General features: G+C 51.6%; 1 protein-coding gene across 3 annotated transcripts in view; it reads right to left on the reverse strand.

Annotated features, from left to right (window-relative positions):
• Positions 1 to 20,759, reverse strand: part of CHST8 (carbohydrate sulfotransferase 8) — a 128,578-nt gene that overhangs the window by 53,960 nt on the left and 53,859 nt on the right. For 2 of the 3 annotated variants that reach the window (XM_010359609.2, XM_010359611.2), the window contains one exon: positions 7,006 to 7,221. In XM_010359609.2, the coding sequence (XP_010357911.1) occupies positions 7,006 to 7,135 (130 nt within the window). In that variant the 5' untranslated portion in view covers positions 7,136 to 7,221. Of the gene's footprint in view, positions 1 to 7,005; positions 7,222 to 11,210; positions 11,883 to 20,759 lie in introns of those variants that run through there. The other variant, XM_010359610.2, reaches the window with a different exon arrangement.

The following is a 20,759-nucleotide window of genomic DNA, read 5'->3' on the forward strand; positions in this document are numbered from 1 at the left end:
ATAGAGGGGGAGGCCATTATTCTAAGTGAACTAATTCAGGAATGGAAAACCAAATACCACGTGTCCTCACTTATAAGTGGGAACTAAGCAGTGGGGACGTAAAGTCATGAAAGTGACACAATAGACTATGGGACTTGGGGGAGAAGGCTGGGGAGCAGGTGAGGAATAAAAGACTACATATTGGGTATGGTGTACACTGCTTGGGTGACAGACGGGTGCACTAAAATCTCCTAATTTACCACTAAAGAACTTATCCATATAACCAAAAACCACCTATACCCCCCAAACTACTGAAATTTTAAAAGTAGTAAATGAGTATTAAATATATGTAAAGTGCTTTGTGATTGTGCCTGGCTCAACTCGAGGACCTGAGAGCATTAGCTAGTATTAGTATTGTTGCTGCTTCTGTGTCTGCCCCAGTGAATGCTGGCACATTGTCTCAAACTAGACATAATTTATTTGTAAGAATTATATGTAGCCAGTTGTGGTGGCTCACACCTGTAATCTCAGCACTTTGGGAGGCTGAGGTGGGAGATCACTTGAGCCCAGGAGTTTGAGACCAGTCTGGGCAACATAGTGAGATCCTGTCTGTATAAAAAATAAAATAGGCTGGGCGTGATGGCTCGCGCCTGTAATCCTACCACTTTGGGAGGCCGAGACAGGCAGATCACGAGGTCAGGAGATTGAGACCATCCTGGCTAACACAGGTGAAACCCTGTCTCTACTAAAAACATAAAAAAATTAGCTGGGCGTAGTGGCGGGCACCTGTAGTCCCAGCTATTCGGGAGGCTGAGGCAGGAGAATGGCATGAACCCGGGAGGCAGAGCTTGTAGTGAGCCAAGATCACACCACTGCACTCCAGCCTGGGTGACAGGGTGAGCCTGGGTGTGTGGCATCTGCCTAGCATCTCAGCTACACAGGAGGCTCAGGTGGGAGGATCACTTGAGCCCAGGAGGTCAAAGCTGCAGTGAACTAAGCTGCAGTGAGCTATCTTGGCAAGACTACACACCAGCTTGGGCAACAAAGCAAGACCTTGCCTCTTGAAGGAAAAGAAAAGGGAAGGGAAGGGAAGGGAAGGGAAGGGAAGGGAAGGGAAGGGAAGGGGAGGGGAGGGGAGGGGAGGGGAGGGGAGGGGAGGGGAGGGGAGGGGAGGGGAGGGGAGGGGCAGAGAGGAGAGAGGAGGGAAGGGAAGGGAAGGGAAAATTTTATGCATTAGAACATATAAAGCCAGGCGTGGTGGCTCACGCCTGTAATCCCAACACTTTGGGAGGCCAAGGCGGGTAGATCACCTAAAGCTCAGGAGTTCAAGACCAGCCTGGCCAACATGGTGAAACCCTGTCTCTACTAAAAAGACAAAAATTAGCTAGGTGTGGTGGCGGACAGCTGTAATCCCAGCTACTTGGGAGGTTGAGACATGAGAATCGCTTGAACCTGGGAGGCGGAGCTTGCAGTGAGCTGAGATCACGTCACTGCACTCCAGCTTGGGCTACAGAGAGAGACTCTGTCTCAAAAAAGTAAAGTTCTTAGTACAAGGCCTGGCCCATGGTAAATTTCAGTCAATATTCATTATTATCTTCATCGTTAAATTTCCCTGTGCCCTGCAGGAATGCCCTGAGACAGGTCACAGACCTAGGAGTCATCAGGGGGCTGTCCAGTCCCAGTGTCTGTGCTAGGGGTCCCTGAGGGGGATCTTGCTGTCCACCACAGCTGCCTCCCCACTGGGCACCCCAGAACTACCATCCACAACTCCTTGACTCCAAGAAAAGGCAAAGGGCTCTGAAGCATGGGGTGGCCCCACTTAAAGAAAACTCACTCTTAAAAGAAGGAAGGATTAAGTTCCTTAAAAGAAGAAACTATTTACAGTGTGCCAGCAACAGAATCTGTATGGTAACATTATATATGGGTATATATATATGAATAAACTGCAACAGAATCTGTATGGTAACATTATATATGGGTATATATATATATATGAATAAACTGCAACAGAATCTGTATGGTAACATTATATATATGAATAAAGTACAACAGAATCTGTATGGTAACATTATATATATGAATAAACTACAACAGAATCTGTATGGTAACATTGTAGTTTTATATACATATCTATGAATAAACCAATCAATCCACACCACTCACTTTGGCTTCATGGGTCACTGACAATGACTCACCTTGCCCCATTAAAACAAAATCCATTCCACTTAAAAGAATGAAGGAGGAATGATAAAATCAGAACATTGCCACTGTGTAACCCCTAATGAATGGCCGGATCCAGGTACGATCGCTGGCAGCTGATAACACAAGACAGCCAGGCAGACAGGAGCCTCCTGATGGAATAATACAGAACCACCCATGAATTCCCGCCCCCCAAAACTCCCCCAGAACAAAACAAAAACCAATCCAAACCTGTATCTGATCAAGCTTCAAGATTCACCTAATTTATTGGGACAACAAAGAACAGAGAACAACGTGAATCCATATCAGACAGGCCCAATCAGCCAAATCCCAACTTACAAAAAGTTCTACAGGAACCGTGACCTGGTTTCCTCAAATAAATAGAGGGAGGAAAATACAGATGGAGAAGGAAACTTACAGATTAGAGACTTAAAAGACTTATCCGCCAACTGCCATGTGAGGGCCTATTCTAGATATTGGATAGAACAAATTGGAAATAAAGGTAATTACATTTGTGAGACAGCTAGACATTTGCACACTGTCTGACTATTTGATGCTATTGAGGAATCGTTAAATTTGATGTTATTAAGGAATGAGTTTAGTGGTAAGGTCAACAAAACAGTTCTTATCTTTTAAACTGAGAAATACATTGAAACATTTATGGCTGAGGTTGGGAATGGTGGCTCACGCCTGTAATCCCAGCACTTTGGGAGGCCGAGGCGGGCAGATCACCTGAGGTCAGGGGTTCGAGACCAGCCTGACCAACATGGAGAAACTCCATCTCTACTAAAAATACAAAATTAGCCAGTGGTGGTGGTACATGCCTGAAATCCCAGCTACTTGAGAGGCTGAGGCAGGAGAATCGCTTGAACCCAGGAGGCAGAGTTTGCAGTGAGCTGAGATTGCACCATTGCACTCCAGCCTGGGGAGCAAGAACAAAACTCTGTGAAAGAAAGAAAGGAAGGGAGGGAGGGAGGGAGGGAGGGAGGGAGGGAAGGAGGGAAAGGAAAGAAAGAAAGAAAGAGAGAGAGAGAGAGAGAGAGAGAGAGAGAAAGAAAGAAAGAAAGAAAGAGAGAGAGAGAGAGGGAGGGAGGGAGGGAGGGAGGGAGAGAGAGAGAGAAAGAAGGGAGGGAGGGAGGGAGGGAGGGAAGGAAGGAAGGAAGGAAGGAAGGAAGGAAGGAAGGAAGGAAGGAAGGAAGGAAGGAAGGAAGGAGAAATATTTACAGCTGAATTGATAGGCTATCTGGTATAGATTTCAAAAATCACATGGAAGAAGGGAAGTGGATGGTGCTGTGGATGGGGCCAGCCTGGTGTGGGTGGAGGGTGCTGGGTGCCGGGTACATGATGTTCACGGCACTGTCCTACTCCACTACTGCATGTGTTTCAAACTCTGTATGATAAAACATTCACAAAGAAAGCAGCTCTTAAAATTCAGTTTTCTCAACCAAATGTGGAGTCAGCCTTCTGCAGCCCCCAGAGCCAGTATACTGGGAGTTCTTTGTTGTTTGAGACAAAGTCCGGCCCTGTCACCCAGGCTGGAGCACAGTGGCACAATCTCGGCTCACTGCAGCCTCGACCTCCTGGGCTCCAAGGATCCTCCCACCTCAGCTTCCCAAGTAGCTGAGACTACAGGTGTGTACCGCTATACCCAGCTAACTTTGTTTATTTTTTTGTAGAGACAGGGTCTTGCTATGTTGCCCAGGCTGGTCTAGAACTCCTAGGCTCAAGTGATTCTCCCACCCAGGCCTCCCAAAGTGCTGAGATTACAGGCATGCGCCACCACACCTGGCCGTTGGTGTTTGTTATTCTTGATTCTGGCCTGGTCTCCAAGTCTTTCTCTTGGAGAAGAGGTGAGTCTTGTCTACTGGGTCAAAAAGTGAATTTCCTGAAAGCAGAAGCTCTGGCCTCAGGGCCTGGCAATCCTGGAGACTGGAAAAGAATTCTAACTGGAGAGGCGAATTCTCTGATACACAAAACTTCATCTTTGAATGTGGGTAACTTACCGGGTAGCTCTTCCTGTTTCTAAAGATTTGATTTGGACTAGAGCATGATTTGGACTTAAGCATCTTTAAACTAAAGATGTTTAAAATGTGGTTTGATTTACAAAAGTTTGGCAACCCCCTACCATTCCATCTACTGCCTGAGCCACGTGAGCTTGGCTGGCTCATCCACGTAAAGTTCAGGTGCTGTTAACACCTGGTGGCTGCGTGGGAGAGACACGAATGAGGCCAGGCCCCAAGGGATCTCAAGCAACTCAGAACTCCCGCCACTCCTTGTCCCCTTTCTACACTTGTAGTGCCACAAACTGCAGCTCCCAGAGAACTCCGTCACCAAAACAGTTCATGCCACGGTGTAGAATTTCCTCCATAGATCTGCTCATCTCTACTCCCAAACCGCCGCCCCAACACCTGCCTGTTTGCCTGATTGGGATGGCAGGGTAGCTCCCAGAATCTGTTCCTCCCACCAACAGAAATTCACAGGGAGAAGGCTTGTCAGGGGCCCTTGGGGCCACCCAGCCATGCAACTGGACACATACATTTTATAAGCACTGGTTTCCAACAGATAAATGTAATCAAGGTTTATATGCTCAGAGAAGCCAACAGGATGGGATTGTTTCACTTGAAAGATCAGAAGAAAATTGTAACTAATGTTGTGGAAAATTACTTTGATATTGCTTTCTTGGTACCGAATCACAATTAGGCTGCCGTGAGAAGTACAGGGAAGGAATAAATGAATAGTAACAAATCAACACAAACAGCCTGTGTCAGAGGCACTTTGCTCAGGGAAAGTAACGTAAGCATTACTTAAAGTTTTATGACTGTGTTTGGTGTGATTTACCCAGACTATCCAGTCTGCCCGTCACCTGGCACATGGTGAGGCTGGTCTGGCTACATGGACCATCAGAAGACCCACGTGTGCTCCTTGCCAGGTCTGCCAGCTGTAGAGGGATGATGGCCTTGGCTCCATGCCATATGACACCCCCTGCCAGCCTGAGGCTCCGATCTTCCCAGAAATCCCAGCCGTCCCGTGGGTCCCCAGCCCACCTGTAATCCACACATGTGTGTACTCAGGCAGCTGGGTAGGGCAACAGGGACCTGCACAGCAAGCGCTGTGGCTGCAGCAGGGCAGGGCACTAGCTGAGGCCACCAAACCACAGTCAGATCCACGAGTGTCCCACTCCAGGTAGGGTCCAGGCCCCGGTCCCAGGTAGGCATCACAGGCACATTCATGCCTCCTCTCCCAGGCTCCTCCTGTAGAATGTGGGCACTGGCTGTCTGGACCCTCTGCCTACATGCACCCCCAACCACGCACACACCAAGGACACACCCAGGCAGTGTTTGCTTGCCCTTTTTCCTGAGTTTGCTTCTAGGCAGGTAACACGTGACCATAGGTACCAGCTCGCTGTCTTCCCTGATGGCGCTGTCCCGAGGGGCCCTGTTCTGCCAGCGCAGTGTCATGAGCTGTTCTGGGGCTCATGTGAGGCTGCAAAGCTCCCACAGGAGAGCTGGCTCTGCTGTGCACCTACTGCTCCAGAAGCCTGGGAGCGGCCAGACCCACTTCTGACAGCCACCACCTGTGGGACTCTGGCCTAGGCATGAGTCAGCACCCATGACTCGCCCACCATCTCCTGGAGGCCACTGCCTTGGCTGCCTCCCTCTGACTCTCAACTCATCCACCTGCCCACGGGAAGCCTCTGGCAGCTGCCAGACCCAGGGCCCCAGCACTGGCCTCCTTGTGCTCTTTTCACCTTCCTTCCTGGTGTCCACGGGCCCTCAATCTGCACTAAGGGCCACACATCATGTGTGCTCGTCCACAATGGGGGTGGGGGTGGAGGGGTTGCAGAATAAGACCCCTTCCTGTGCTCTGGGCTTTCGGCAGGGGTTTGTGCAGGAACCCCTCTGCCTACACCTCCGGCCGCCTTCTCTTTCATCCTGTCTCTGGCTCATAGCACAGAGCAACCAAGAGAGAGTGAGTGGGTTTCCCTGGGGAGGAGTGGTGTCTCCGGGGGTGCACCAGCCTGTCCATGCCCTAGAGCATGTGGACTGTGAGTGTGTGGCTTCTGCTGAGACACCTCCCCTCCTCTCCCTCCAAAGCAGAGAGCTCCCAGGTCTTGGCACCCTGCCAGCTGACCTTCTGTCCTGCCGCATCTTTGGGATGTAGACTGTGTCCCAGCAGCAGACACCTTGCCTGAACTCCCCTCTCCACACTCTGTCTGCCCTGAGATGCCAGAATCACCCTTCCTGCTCTGGCCTCCCTGCCATCCCACCTGTCCCCAGCAGCGCTCTGTGACTCCAGTGGGCCACCAGGTAGGGGTGAAATGGAAGTGGCAGTGGGGGACCTTCGGAGAGGGTCTTGGCCTCACAAAACCAGGAGGTACCCTGACCCCCTTTGTCCAGACGAGAGGGGCTAGATTCTCCAGGGCTGAGCAGGGAAACCGAGTCTCACCTGTGGGGCATGGGTTCAGGGAGAAGTTGTCCACTTTCTGATATCCCCGACAATGTGGAAGAGATCTGAGAGGTGGCGGAATCCTGTTTAAATCTGAGTTGCATCAAAGGCAACAACTGGCTCAATAGACAGCAGCCTTGCCATGACCCCCAAGAGAGGCCACCCTGCTGCTAGGCACTGGCTGGAGGTCTTGCATCAGACACAGCACTCCCACATTGAGACTGATGCCTTCCCTGGGAAGCCAGGACTCTGCCTACTGGGGGTCTTGGCACAGACTTGCTCCTTTCCCCCAAGCCCAGCACACCAGGGCAGCCGTGGAGGCCTGAGCTTCAGGCTGGAAAGCTGGGAGCGGTGATGGCAGGACTCAGCACAAGGACTCACCTGGCGCCTGCTGGGGGGCGAGCTCCATGGGGTCCTGCAGGCTGATGAAGAGGAGGAGGCCTGCAGCTCCGAACAGCAGGACGGATGAGAACATGCAGGCCAGCCGCATCGTTCCAGGTCGCGGGGTCATCCAGGACTCGCTCAGGGGTCACCTCTCGGGTGTGGGAGGCATGTTCTTCCCTCATCGTCCACACCAGGCGTCCATCAGGCCGAGGTCTACGGGGCAGAGTGGGGACAGTCATCACCGAGGTGCAAGGCACCAGGGCAGGTGGAGGCCCCACTCACTGCAGCAACCCAAGTGTAATTCCCGGATGCCTCTCCCTCTACAAGTTACCCAGGGGTGCCCTTTCCACCCTTTCATGCCCGGGAGGCTGAGGGCAGCCTGTTCCCACCTGTGGCTGGAATGCTAGCTTTCCACCAGGGTCTCCTGTATCTGCACCTCCAGAAAAATCATGTAATGAGACACTGTCTGGCCCTGCCTGGGGAGCCGAAGTGGGAACCCCCAGGCCCCTAGTCAGTAGCCAGCAGCCATCCCCTGCACTGTCCAGACCTCCAAATAAGCATGTGTGCCCCCAGGGTGGGGGCCTAGGTACTGGCGGGAACCTGGGTCCTTGTCCCTGGCACCCGGCCCAGTGGGCACAGAAGATCTTGAATGTGCCTCCACCCTGCTCCTCTCTGTAGGGCACTGGGGACAAGGTCTCCACAGAGCAGGCAGCTCTGAGAAGGGGCCTGCTAGGCTCAAAAAATATTCAGGCACAGACGGACTCCCCCACACCAGCCAGGGCTGTCCTCACTGATGGACTGACAGATGGGTTGGCGGATGGCAGTCCCTCTGGACAGTCACACCAGAGGGAGCTGAGGCTCTGGCCAGACCACAGGAGTCCCTGAGCTCGAGGCCCTTGGCCTGGAGCGGAGGTGGGACAGTTAAACCTGTGTCCAGCAGACTCCAAGCTCAGAGGTGCAGAGGCTGCGTGCTAACACCCCCTCGTGTTCCTGGGGGTGGGCACTAACTGCTCCGGCCACTGCAGACCCAGAGTATATCCATGTGACCTACCCCTTACCCCGCTTCCTCCTAAAGGGCAGGGAGAGAAATTCCCCATCCCCCACATAGCAGCCAGTCATGCCAACAGGGCCAGGCTGTGCATCAAGATGGGGGCACCCCAAGGCCATTTGCCCAAAGGAAGAATATAAGTTCCTGCAGTGGAGGGTAGAGAGAGCATGGGCAGAGTACAGGGGGAGGAAGGCACAGGCGGCAGGCACCCCAGGGAGCCCCCCTCCTTTGAAGGTCGGTCACTCTGTCCCCTTACTTTCCAGTGGGCCCTGCTGGCCAGGCCCAGGGGACCACCCTTCTTCCACCCAAGGAGCCCTGGGGGAAACTTCCCCACCCTGGCACAGGTCAGTGTCTGAGGGAGGTGAGGCCAGGCGGGCAGCTCCCAGTAGCCTCTGAGGCCACAGCTAGGTAGCTGGTCAAGCCACAGGCCAAATGTGCTGCTTGGCCGAAGGACATTTCCCTGCCCAGGGACAATACTTCAGCCAGGCGACTCCTCCCCAACATGGACCCAAGCGCTGGGGGAGGAAGCCCCCACATCCAGCCCATGGAGCATGAGGGATGAGAAGAGGCGCTCTCCCTGCTCCCCGCCCACAACTCCCCATGACCAGATTGTTCTCCTGAAAAGCTCAAGGGCTGGGGAGGGTAAATTACAGGTTTGGGTTTCTCCCCTCTGCAGTCTCTGTAATTATTTTTTCATTCAGTTAACTTTAATTAACCTGCCCCAGGCCTCTCCGCACCGGGAAGGCACCTGATGCTGGGCTCTCTGGACTGTGCCAAGCAGGTGGTTCCTGCGGCCTTCCAGCTTTTTACAGAAGCACTGAGCTGGGCCTGTTTTGTCTCTGGAGCTGGCTCCGGGGTGTCAGGCCGGCCCCGACCTCACTGCAATGACCTCTGCCCTAAAGACAAACTGCTACTTCCTGTCACCCACCAAGGCCACCCCTACCCTGCCTGCAGAGGGTAGAAATGGACAGTCACGTGTCCCCAAGGGCTCAGACTCAAAGCCCCTCGTGTGGGGCTGGGGCCTCTCCCTCCATGGCTGCCCTGGATGAGGCCATCCTGAGGACTTGGGGTTCACTGCCTTGCAAAGACACAGATGCAGCAGTGCAAGCCCCACAGCAGGCTGCGACGCCCTACCATTCTCCAAGCCCTTCCCTCTGTGAGGACAGCACTGCACTGCAGAGTCCGAGGCCCACAGGGCCCAACCCCAAAGGCTCAGGAGAGAGTGAGCGGCTGACGAGGGAGGCAGAGCTGTTCTCTCCAGCCTCACTCGGGGGAGCCCCAGGCAGTCATAGAAAGGAGTTAGAAGAATGGAAAAGACGTCACACACCAACATAGCGGAGCCATGGCTCTCAGATGGGGACCAGGAAGAGCATGCAGGGTCTCTCAGGAGCAGCCGCTGTTGCAGGGTCATGGGGACAGCGTTCACATGTGCACCGCACCCACGGACCTAAGCAGATGTGGGTTCGCTAACGCGCATATGCACACATGCCCGGGTGCATGCCGGCCAGTGTCTGCACACACACACCATCGATGGTCCCCAGCAAGGTCCCAGCTGGAAAGCAACCATCACGAGCCCCTGAGTAAGCTGACCACACTTTGGGCGCACTTCCAGCAGCCTCCTGAGTCAGACACCAGGAAGCCAGTTTGACCTAGGGTAGCCTCCAACATCAAGACATTTTGGAAGGAGGGAGGGAGGAAGGAAAACAAGTTCATGGCTAGTGCCCAGCACTACCTGGTAAAACAGCTAATAAGGGGTCAATATCAGGCTCTACCTGATGAACAAAGGGGACTCAGGAGCATGTGTGATCATCATCTCATTTGTTCAGTAGCTGGCGCTGCAGAATGGTTACAAGAGAGCTGGCCGGTGCTCTCTTCTCCCCCAGTCTGTCTCCATTCAAGCCAGTACACACATCCACTGTCAAGGACTAAATAGGTCCTGCAGCCAAGACCTGTCCTCACTTGTTTCTGAACCTGCCCAAACCAAACCCACCCCATGATGCCTGGCTCCAGCCACCCATGTGCCTGGGAACCAGAGCAAGGACCACATCCATGCCCCCAAATCCAGGAAAGGGAAGAGGACACAGACCCAGGACCACACCTCCATGGTGGTAGAGCTTCATCTGTTCGAGTTCCCCCTTTCAAAGACCCTGCCTTTGCTGGCCCCCCAGAAAGAACATGAACATCCTCTCTACACCAGGGAAGCTGGCATTGGAGCCGCCTGTGGCTTCAGGGTCCAGCCCCTAAGCCCCAGACCCCAGCTTTTCCCTCTGGGACCCTCAGCTCTGTGTTTGTTCTCACTGGGGGCCATCTGACCAGCTAACTCCCTGCTCCGTGCAAAGAGAAATCAAAAGGTCAGCGTGCCTCCCCTCCAGGGTAACTGGCCAGCAGTATGGCTGGGCCTTCAATGCCCCACAAGGAAGCCAACTGGACTCTATAGAAGCCTCCTTTCCCCTAAGGTGTGGGAAGGAAGGGTGGTCACTGACAGACCCCCGGGCATTCCAGGGGGTGTGGAATCCTCTATTGTTCCTCAAGGACCCCAGGCTTCAAAGTCGTAAGTTGTTTTCAAGGCAACAAGAGCTGCTGGTCTAAGAGCTGTCTGTCTGCCTCTCCTGGGAGTCCAGCTGCTGCCTGGGGAGTGGACACCACCATCTGCCACAGACTGGGGCCTGGAAGGCTGGGGGTGGGGCAAAAACCCAGTCACAGGCCTCAGCCTCCACCTGGGACTGTCCCATCCTCACCGCAGACTACACCACTCTCAGCTCTGATGACAAGGGCAAAACCTGCCTTCACCTCCCTATACCCATCCCAAGACCATCAAACAATAAGAAAATCCAACCTGCCAGGGGCACAGAAGAGGGAGGGTTCAGGCAAGAAAAATAAACAGCCCCAGAGAGTTTCCAGCAGCTCCTGCCCAGCCTCACAATTCCCAGTCCTCCTGGTGGCTTTTCTCCCTGAGGCCTGAATGGCGTCACCAATTTTTACTTCAAGAAAAAAAAAAAGATCCAATTAATCTTATAAACACCTCCTGGGACACAGGGCAGGGCGAAGGATTCCTCCCATTTCCTTATTTATTTGATTTAAAAATGTGTCTCTTTGAAGAAATTCACTTCAGGGCACAAGCAAGGACTTGGGAATTCAGCCAAAACACACGCACCTCCAGTGGCGACCGGCAGCAGGCGGACAGACGCATGGACGGCTCCAAGGACACGCTTGGCTGCGGCTGCTTCTGGGCCTGGACGCTCCCCCTAGCCGCCCAGAGGATCCCCTGTGGCCGTGGGGACCTGTCCCCGTGCCTGGCTCCAGATAGCATGGGTGCACCCACGTGGTCAGTGGACCCTGGGCTCTGGAAAGTTCTCTGTCCGGTGGGTCTCCTTGCACCACACGGGCAGGAGAGAACAATGACGTCCCTCCCAGCTGAGGGCTCCCGGAGAAGCTGCTTGTTGGGAGAGAGGCTGCTATGGCAACTTGAGGAGAATGGAGCCAGGCACTGCCGTCACCTTGAATCCGGCACCGTGCCTTCTGCCGCGGTGGCAGCAGCTGGGACTCTGCACCGGTCGCTGGTCCCTGAGCCCCGGCTTCCCTCCTCAGCCTCCTGGCCTCAGGAACTCATCTGCTCCTCGCGGATCCATCGGTCGGAGCCCACAGCCCGGTCCCCCGAGAGCACCACCTCCTTCTGTTTTGTCAGACTAGTTCTTCCCTGTGCGCGGCTCTCGCTTACTTCTGAGATGGGGCTCTTCTTGATTTGAGCTCATTAAAAATCCTGCAGCTAATTAAAACCGCTTTAATGGCAGCGGCGGCGGCAGCAGCAAACTCTGGGACGAGTCCCTCCAGTTTTTATGCGTAGGCATAAAGTTGCAATGCTCTGCAAGGATGACGGATGGGCGCGAGTGCTCAGACTCCAAGGCGGGGCTGCAGACTCTCAGGCTGGCTCCCGCCGTGCTGCTGGGGAGCGCTGGCCTGGGTCCTGAAATCCCCAGAGCCTGGCCTTGGCACACCCTGGCCCCTGCCGGGCTGCACTCTACTCCCGGGGAATGCAATTTACCTGCTGTCCGCTCCCCTGCTACAAGGCAGGGTTCTCTCCACTCCCCCCAGCCCCATGCTCTGCAGCAGGGAGAAAGGGCTTTCTGGGGTGGAGGCTACCCCGTGAATCGGGCTCACGAGGTCCTAAAGCTTGCCGCCATAGCCGTACTAGGAGCACCACAGCCCAGCCTCCCACCATCACGGACACATTGCCAGGTGGAGTCTGAGGGGCGCCTGCAAACACACAGCCACAGCGAGGCGGGCCTGAGAGCGTGGCCAAAGACTGACAGGCCACGTCAACTGACCGCACCATGGACACTTATCTCTGCCAGGGCTTCTTACATATTGAGTACATTTTACGCCAGTGGGGCAGGGCATGGGACAGTCATTCTGCATGTAGAGAAACTGAGTCCCCTCATCCTGGCAGAGTCCGGAATGCTGACACAGTGCCCCGAATTCCCTGAATGTGTGAACTTTGGTCCCCTGAGAGCACCATCACGGTGACAGCCCTTCTCCCACTGTGGGAAGAGCATTTGCCGCCTGCCTCTGACTCTGTGCCTCGGAATCGGGAACCACATGGAGGCCTCTCCCAATCTTTGTATTCCCAGCACCTAGCACAGTCCCCGGCACAGGGAAGGTGATCAATAGCCTCTGCTGCATGTTGAATGAGCACGAGTTAATAGATGGAAGTGTTTGGGGCCATCTGGAGAGAGGCACTCCATGAACTTGGAATTCTAAAAAGGTCATTTATGTTTCAGGGAGCTGAGGGTTTGTTTTCATCAGAGCTGCATTGGAATCAGGTCCAAAGAGTAGCCCAATCCTATGACAGGAGGCAAGGAAGAAGCAAGGAAGAAAAGGTCCCCAGGGAGCCCGATGGAGCCTTAAAACTTGGAATACCCAAGGCACGCTTGCCACCAGGACCTCACTTTTGCCTCCTCATGTCGGTATGACAGATTTCAGATCACAGAGCTTGAAGACGAATATATTTTTAGAGACAAATGTTGATTCTCTCTCTACATATATATGTATATTAACAGGTGCAATGTTTACACAAAAGACACACGCCACTGAGATGCCACAAAATTGACTGATTGTCCCCTGACATGGTTTGGATATGTGTCCCCTCCAAATCTCATGGTGAAATGTGATTCCCCAGTGTTAGAGGTGGGGCCTGGTGGGAGGAGACTGAATCATGGGGTGGATCCCTCATAAATGGTATGGTGCCATCCCCTTGGTGATGAGTTGGTTCTCACTCAGTTCATGTGAAATCTGACTATTTAAGAGTCTAGGACCTCCCCCTTCATCTCTCTCTTGCCGTTTCTCTTGCCATGTGACCTGCCTCCTCCCACTTTGCCTTCTACCATGATTGTGAGTTTCCTGAAGCCCTCCCCAGAAGCTGAGCAGATGCCAACACCATGCTTCTTGTACAGCCTGCAGAACCGCGAGCGAATTAAACCTCTTTTCCTTATAAATTACTCAACCTCGGGTATTTCTTTATAGCAATACAAAAGTGGACTAATGCATCCCCAAACCTTTAAAATATATTGTGATGCTAGGAAACCCCCCAAAAAACTACAGCTTGCTTGTGTCGATCAAAAAGTCAATGATAGCAACACATGCTATGACATGGGAGACCCTTGAAGACATCATGTTAAGTGAAACAAGCCAGACACAAAAGGACAAACACTGTATAATTCCACTTGTGTGGAGTGCCAGGAGTAGTCCAATTCATAGAGACAGAAAGTACAATGCAGGTTACCAGGGACTGGAAGGAGGAACAGGGTGTTGTTTAATGGGTACAGAGTCTCCGTTTGGGATGATGAAAAGGTTCTGGAGATGGATGGTGGTGATGGCTGCCCAACAATGTGAATGTATTTAATGCCACTGAACTGTACACTTAAATATGATTATGAAGTGGGTGGATCACTAGAGGTCAGGAACTTGAGACTAGTCTGGCCAACATGGTGAAACCCCATTTCTACGACAATTACAAAAATTAGCTGGGTGTGGTAGTGCATACCTGTTATCCCAGCTACTTGGGAGGCTGAGGCAGAAGAATTGCTTGAACCTGGGAGGCAGAGGTTGCAGTGAGCCGAGATTGCTCCACTGCACTCCAGTCAGGGCAACAGAGCGAGACTCTGTCTCACAAAAAAAAAAAAAAAACCACCAGGCACGGTGCCTCAGTCTGTAATCCCAGCACTTTGGGAGGCCAAGGCGGGTAGATCATCTGAGGTCAGGAGTTTGAGACCAGCCTGGCAAACATGGTGAAACTCATCTCTACTAAAACTACAAACATTAGCCAGGGATGGTGGCAGCCACCTGTAATCCCAGCTACTCGGCAGGCTGAGGCAGAAGAATGGGAGGCAGAGGTTGCAGTGAGGCGAGGTCGCGACATTGCACTCCAGCCTGGGTAACAAGAGCAAAACTCCGTCTCAAAAACAAACAAACAAAACAAAACAAAACAAAAACCCAAAATCCTCAGTGGAAGCAGCTTGAACAAGGCATGTGGATGTTACAGGGTGGCCATCAGGCTCAGAGCGGGGCACTCCAGGTTCTCTGGCCTGACTTCCCCTCCACTCAAGTCTGATCTTCAGGACTTGAGTTTCCCTATCTCAGAATCAGTCCTCATCCAAAATATCTGCTGTAGATGAGTTCCCAAGTTCCCTGCAGCTCTGGTGTGAGACAAATATCTTGAAACAGGGAGGCACCTTGTGAATTTCATTTGCATAGGGTTACTTTCAAGCATGTCAGGTGGGCTTCAGTCAAGGGCACCCCTCACCCACACCTGCCACCTGTCCCTCACCAGGGATCTGGGTCCGTCCCATGGCATGGCCTCAGGGAGGCTTCCAGGGCTGTCCCCAGAGTTCTACACTCTGGGAAGGCCTGTTTCAGGGATAACTGGGCTCCTATGGCCCACATGAGCCCAGCCAAGCTGTTTCCCTTCTTGACAACCCTGTCCTTGTTTGAGAGATCAAAGGTCACACTGCAAGTGTCAAACTGAAAACCGTTCTCAGGCTCTTTCTGATGTGCAAAGCTGTGCTCCCATGAGGTCTTCCTGGCTGAGGTGAGTTCCACCTGGGCTACTCTTTACCTAGGGGACCATTCCCCTGTGTGAACTCCACTGAGCCCAGCTGGAAGCGTGCCTCATTTAGTGATAGCTATTGTTTCAAGGCAGAAATCTAACAGGGTCCTTTTTCCTTCAAAAATCTTTAATTTTTAAAGATCTGAAGAAAGCAACACAAGGATCCTTGTGGGGAAGGAAATGTTCTCTATCTCAACCGTATCAATGTCAATATCCTGGTTTTAATACTGTTCTACGGTTTTGCAAGATGTTACAGTCGGGGGAAGGGTGTAAAGGATACATGGAATTTCTCTGCATTATTTCTTACAACTGCATATGAATATATAATTATTTCAAAATTAAAAATTTAATTAAAGAAATCAAAAACTTAAAAATAAAAGTGACTGGCCTTTCAGTTCATGCAGAATGGAAGCAAATTCTAATGTTGTGCACGTAAATAATAGATAGTCATTTCCATGGATCAGCTCCAGCCCCTGTTGTATAAGAAACATTTTAAAGTTAAGGGACTATGCCTTTAATAGGAAAATTTGATGTGTTAGCAACTACTGGTTGATCTTTGTGCACTTTTCAATTGCAAATTGCACTTTAAAAATGCAAACAATTATTAATATTGATTTGGACTAAAACAATATTGAATTTCAATATATTTCCAGCTCTTTTATGAATTACCCTGTGGATACGTGGTGATTATGATAAAAGAGTATTTGCATGCTCAATTTCTTTTCAGTGAGGAACCTTGAAGACGGCTGACGTGATCCATGGATAATGAACTTCACAGGGACAAGAATGGCTCTGAAGCCATCAGCCAGGATCTCAGATTTAGCTGCAGCACAGATTCTCAGGGCCACTTGCCTCGCTGGGCTTTTTCCAAACCAGTATTACAGAGCACAGGTTAGGAACACCTGCTCAAGGCCCAGAATGGGATTTTGAGTCACAGTTTTTAGGGGAAGAAAAGAAAAAGGAACAGATATTTATCATGATTTGGCACGATGCTGCATACTACATAAACATCCCATTTAGCTTTCACACAATAACCTTTTGAAGTAAAAATCATTATCCTTATTTGCCACAGGTCTGGCTCTCTGTAAGGAGATACTGAGATGGAATTTGGGGTGTAAGATGTTTATTAAGGATCAATACCTGCGAAGGAAAAAGGGAGGAAGCTAGAGTGAGAAGAAGTGGAATAGGGATGTAGGCCTTGATGGTGGGCTCTGAAGTGGATTCAGCCTGTCGGAGTGTCCTGCAGAAGGAAGATAGGGCTGGACCTTTACACCTCCCGCTTACTCAGTAGCTGGATGTCTGTTGCCCAGAGAAGGGTGTGATATCAGATGAGACAGTTTGCTGCAGATGAAGCAGCCCCTTGTGGAGCTGAGGACTGGAGGCTGGCTGCTGACCACACAATCCCCTGGTGGTCAGCAAATCCTTCCTGGAAGGAAGATCTGGACAGCAGATCTCCAAGGCCACCACTCTGTTTTGCAGATGATGAAATGAAGACCCAGAGAGACTAAATATGGCCAAGGTTACACACAGGAAATAAGTGCCACCCCAGATCTGACTCAAATCCTCTCTCTCTCCACCCCAGCCACGCTTTTCCAAAACAAAAGCTTAGATCAGACTGTCCTGACCTTCAGTTACTGAGACACGAAGGTCTGAGAGTCTCCAGAGGAACAGCAGAAAGTTTGGCTGCGTAAGCAAATACACTCACCTCGCCTCCTCTGCTAACGTCCCTGCAACAGACACGCATGCGTGTGCACACTCTCATGGATACACACTTACTTCTTGGCAATTATCTCATTGCTAATGGAAGAAGGTGGGAACATGAATTATTTGGGTTAAAAGTTCCCTCGACAGTACAGCCTGGAGAGCATCTCTCCCCAGCTGAGCTGCCGGATCCTGCCAAGAGCACCTGGGGATGTAGGATGCAGTGTGGCCAGCCTCCTTTTACTTCTAGAAAGCACTGAGCTATTCACATTTTCCAGCGGCTCTGACATCCACAGCCACAGCAGGGAAAATTACAGGGAGGAAAAAAATTGCATATTTACTTCTCAGAATCAAAAGTTGGGGTATAATATGGACAGAGAGGAGTCTGTGAGTAAACCCGGAGTGCCCCGGCCCCTGGCAGGGTGCAGAGACACAAGGCAGTCCGTAGACTTCCAAGGAGGACAGAATGGCAAGAAGGCTTGGCTGCCTTCCAGGGAATCTCTCCCTGTGGCTGGCACAAGGAGGCCCCAGAGGACTTGTCTTTATGTTTCCAGCTGCCAATAGTGCCTGGCACAGAGCAGGTGCTTGGGCAATGTGTGGTGAATGAAGAGAAGCTAGTAAGAGGATGACGAAGGTGAAAGGAAGCTCTTGCACTGGAGTCAGCTGGGTCCTTTGGGTTGGGGTCACACAGAGTCCAGTGGTTGTGCTCTGGGGGTCCACTCAGCACACATGCATGGCCACACCCTTTGGAAGCAGGCTGGCTTCCAAAGGGTAACCTCCAAGATCTTTTCTTATTTTTATTTTTTTAGAGACAGGGTCTCACTCTATCACCCAGGATGGAGTGCAGAGATGCAATCATGGTTCACTGCAGCCTCGAACTTCTGGGCTCAAGCAATCCTCCCACTTCAGCCTCTTGAGTAGCTTGGACTACTCAATTTAACAGTGCCTGGTTAAATGTTTAATTTTTTGTAGAAGTGGGGTCTCACTATGTTGCCCAGGCTGGTCTCAAACTCCTGGCCTCCAGTAATCCTCCTACCTTGGCCTTCCAAAGCACTGGGTTTACAGGTGAGCCCCCACAGTCTTGACCTCTACCAGTCCAGCATGATTTTCCCTGGAGCTCATCTCAAAACAGGCTGGTCTCTTCCAATGTGAAGGCTCAAGACTAAGAATATGGCAGAACAAAAGTCTCTTGGCCCTATCCTGGATGCTCTGTGGAAAAACAGGTCTCCTTCAGGCCACCAGGAAGGGACCGGCGCTTCAAATGACCTGGAAGCACTAATGAGTGACTGTGCATGGGACAGGAACCTGCCTTCTCCATTAGTCTCTGCCTAAGGTCTCCTTCCAGCTAACATCCTGTGTTCCAAGTCTCCTCCAGCCTAGTGACCCCTTGGTGCCCTTCTTTTTCCCCACAGGGTGTTGGAAAGCCAGAAATGTGGGTCCAGCCTAACATTTCCTCCCTCTCTCCTGACACTCAAGTGCAGATCTGGCCTTCTGAACATGTGTCCTGTCTTTCTTTCCCAGTCCCTCAGTGCGGCTCTGATTCAGGACCTGTGGCCTGGACAGCTCCCCATCTCGACACCTGCCTTGCAACACATCTGTGGTCACTCCCGAGCCCCCCAGGTGCCCAGTGACCCAAGTTAAAATGTCTCAGCATGGTCCACCAGATCTGTGAATATCTTGCCTCTGCCGACCTCCCGTGCCCAGTCTCATCTCTCACCATTCCTTGATGGCCCCCGGGCCAAGTGAGGCACCCTCCTGTGTGTTCCCACAGACTAATGGCTTTTCTACCCTGTGAGAGGGTAGCACAGGGGAGACAGCACTCAGCATTCAATGCTGTCACTGGGAGATTTTGGTCATCCTCATGTTATATATCTGAGCTTCTGTTTTCCCAGCCACTAAGTAGGTCCCTGGTGGACTGGTATCACGGAACTGAGAAGATCCCTGCAGTGGTGGGATGCTGCCCTGGGGTGGAGGAAGAGGCTTGGGTCAGGTGGAATAGGCTGCTGGATCCCAGTCCTCTCTGCAGGGTGCCTGCTCCTCCACGGCAGGTCTCACCATCTTTCCACATGGCTCTGCTGAATTATTCGCTTATCTTGAACAACATCCAAGGGAGTCTGGTTTCTCTGGTTTCTCTCCCTAAGCCTGCAGCCTCTTTTCTACCATCCTGGGTTTCGCATGCCCTCATCACTCAGCCTCAAGGACACAAGCAGAAGAGCTGTAAGCCATTATGATCCCTGTACATGGGGCTCCGTGGCATCTGTCCCAGGCGGGGGCAGGTGGGGCAGGGATGTGGGCAGCACTCGGCTAACTGGGACCATCTCAAAGCAAAAGAGCATCCACACAGACCCCACACTCATGCCCCGGTGCCCCCCTGCCGGCTGATCACACAAGGGGTTGCTTGAGCCCTGACTTCTTATGTGATTGCTCTAAAGAGGAAGGAAGACAGGCATTTTTATAGTGGGACTCAAAATGTCAGTCATTGGTCTTTAGTGAGTAGTTGTTTGAAGCAGCTCATTTCGTATAATAACTACATGACACTTTCATAATAAAATATATGTTTCAAATGATTCATCTCATGACCCTTGGTAGCAGACTGAGACCTTCAGATCTTCCCATTTGGAAACCTGGATTTTTTTTTTTTTTCTTTTTTAAGAGTCTGGGTCTCGCTCTGTCACCCGGGCTGGAGTGCAGTGGTGTGATCATGGCTCACTGCAGCCTCAAACTCCTGGGCTCAAGTGGTCCTCCTGCCTCAGTCTCCTGTGTAGCTGGGACCACAGATACATGCTATAACCCCCAACTAATTTTCAGAAATTTTTATAGAGATGTGGTCTCACTATGTTGCTCAGGCCAGTCTTAAACTCCTGGCCTTATGTAATCCTTCCACCTCAGCCTCCTAAAGTGCTGGAATGACAGGCATAAGCCATCACACTGGGGCAAAAGTTATTATTATTATTATTATTATTATTATTATATTATTATTATATTGAGATGGAGTCTCTCTCTGTCACCCAGGCTGGAATGCAGTGGCATAACCTTGGCTCACTACAACCTCTGCCTCCCGGGTTCAAGCGATTCTCCTGCCTCAGCCTCCTGAGTAGCTGGGACTACAGGCATGCACCATCACACCCGGCTAATTTTTGTATTTTTAGTAGAGACGGGATTTTGCTGTATTGGCCAGGCTGGTCTCAAACTCCTGGCCTCAAACAATCTGCCTGCCTCAGCTTCACAAAGTGCTGGGATTATAGGCATAAGCCACCACACTGGACCCAAAATTATTTTTTAAATGAAACATCTGATGACCCTTGTAGCAATGCAGACCTTTAGACCTTCCAATTTGGAAACCTGGATTTTTAACTTGAAATTTCCTGATTCTGAAATTGGCAAGCAATGCACATCTTTAAAAACTTACTTGAGCCTTATGTCTATGCTGGATTTGGCCTGAGGTCTACCACCCATTGCCCCCTCTATGATGAAAGAGGACTCAAGTGACCCTCCTGCTTCAGCCTCCTATGATGAAAGAGGGGGCAATGGGTGGATCTCAGGCCAAATCCAGCATGGACATGAGGCTCAAGTAGGAGCCTACATTGGGGAAAGACAGATGATCCTGCTGGACTGCCACTCTCGAGTTCCCCCAACCCAGGAACCTGGATTGGGGAAAGGCAGGCGACCCCTGAATAAGAACAATGCTTCCCAGTTCAAGGACTTTTGTGCAAAATCAGCTGAGGGAGAAAAATCCTCTGGGAAGAGAGGCTGCTACAGTCTCGCCGGTCAGAAGCTGGTTCCTACAGCTCTGTGACCAGATGGCACTTAAACATGGTTGTTCAAGCCACCCAGTCTGTGGCCTTTGTTATGGCGGCCCCGGCTACTGACTTCAGTCCCTACGCCAGGAAGGCTCAGCCC

Source organism: Rhinopithecus roxellana, chromosome 12 (genome assembly GCF_007565055.1).
Source record: "Rhinopithecus roxellana isolate Shanxi Qingling chromosome 12, ASM756505v1, whole genome shotgun sequence".
In the NCBI taxonomy this organism is placed as follows: Eukaryota; Metazoa; Chordata; class Mammalia; order Primates; family Cercopithecidae; genus Rhinopithecus; species Rhinopithecus roxellana.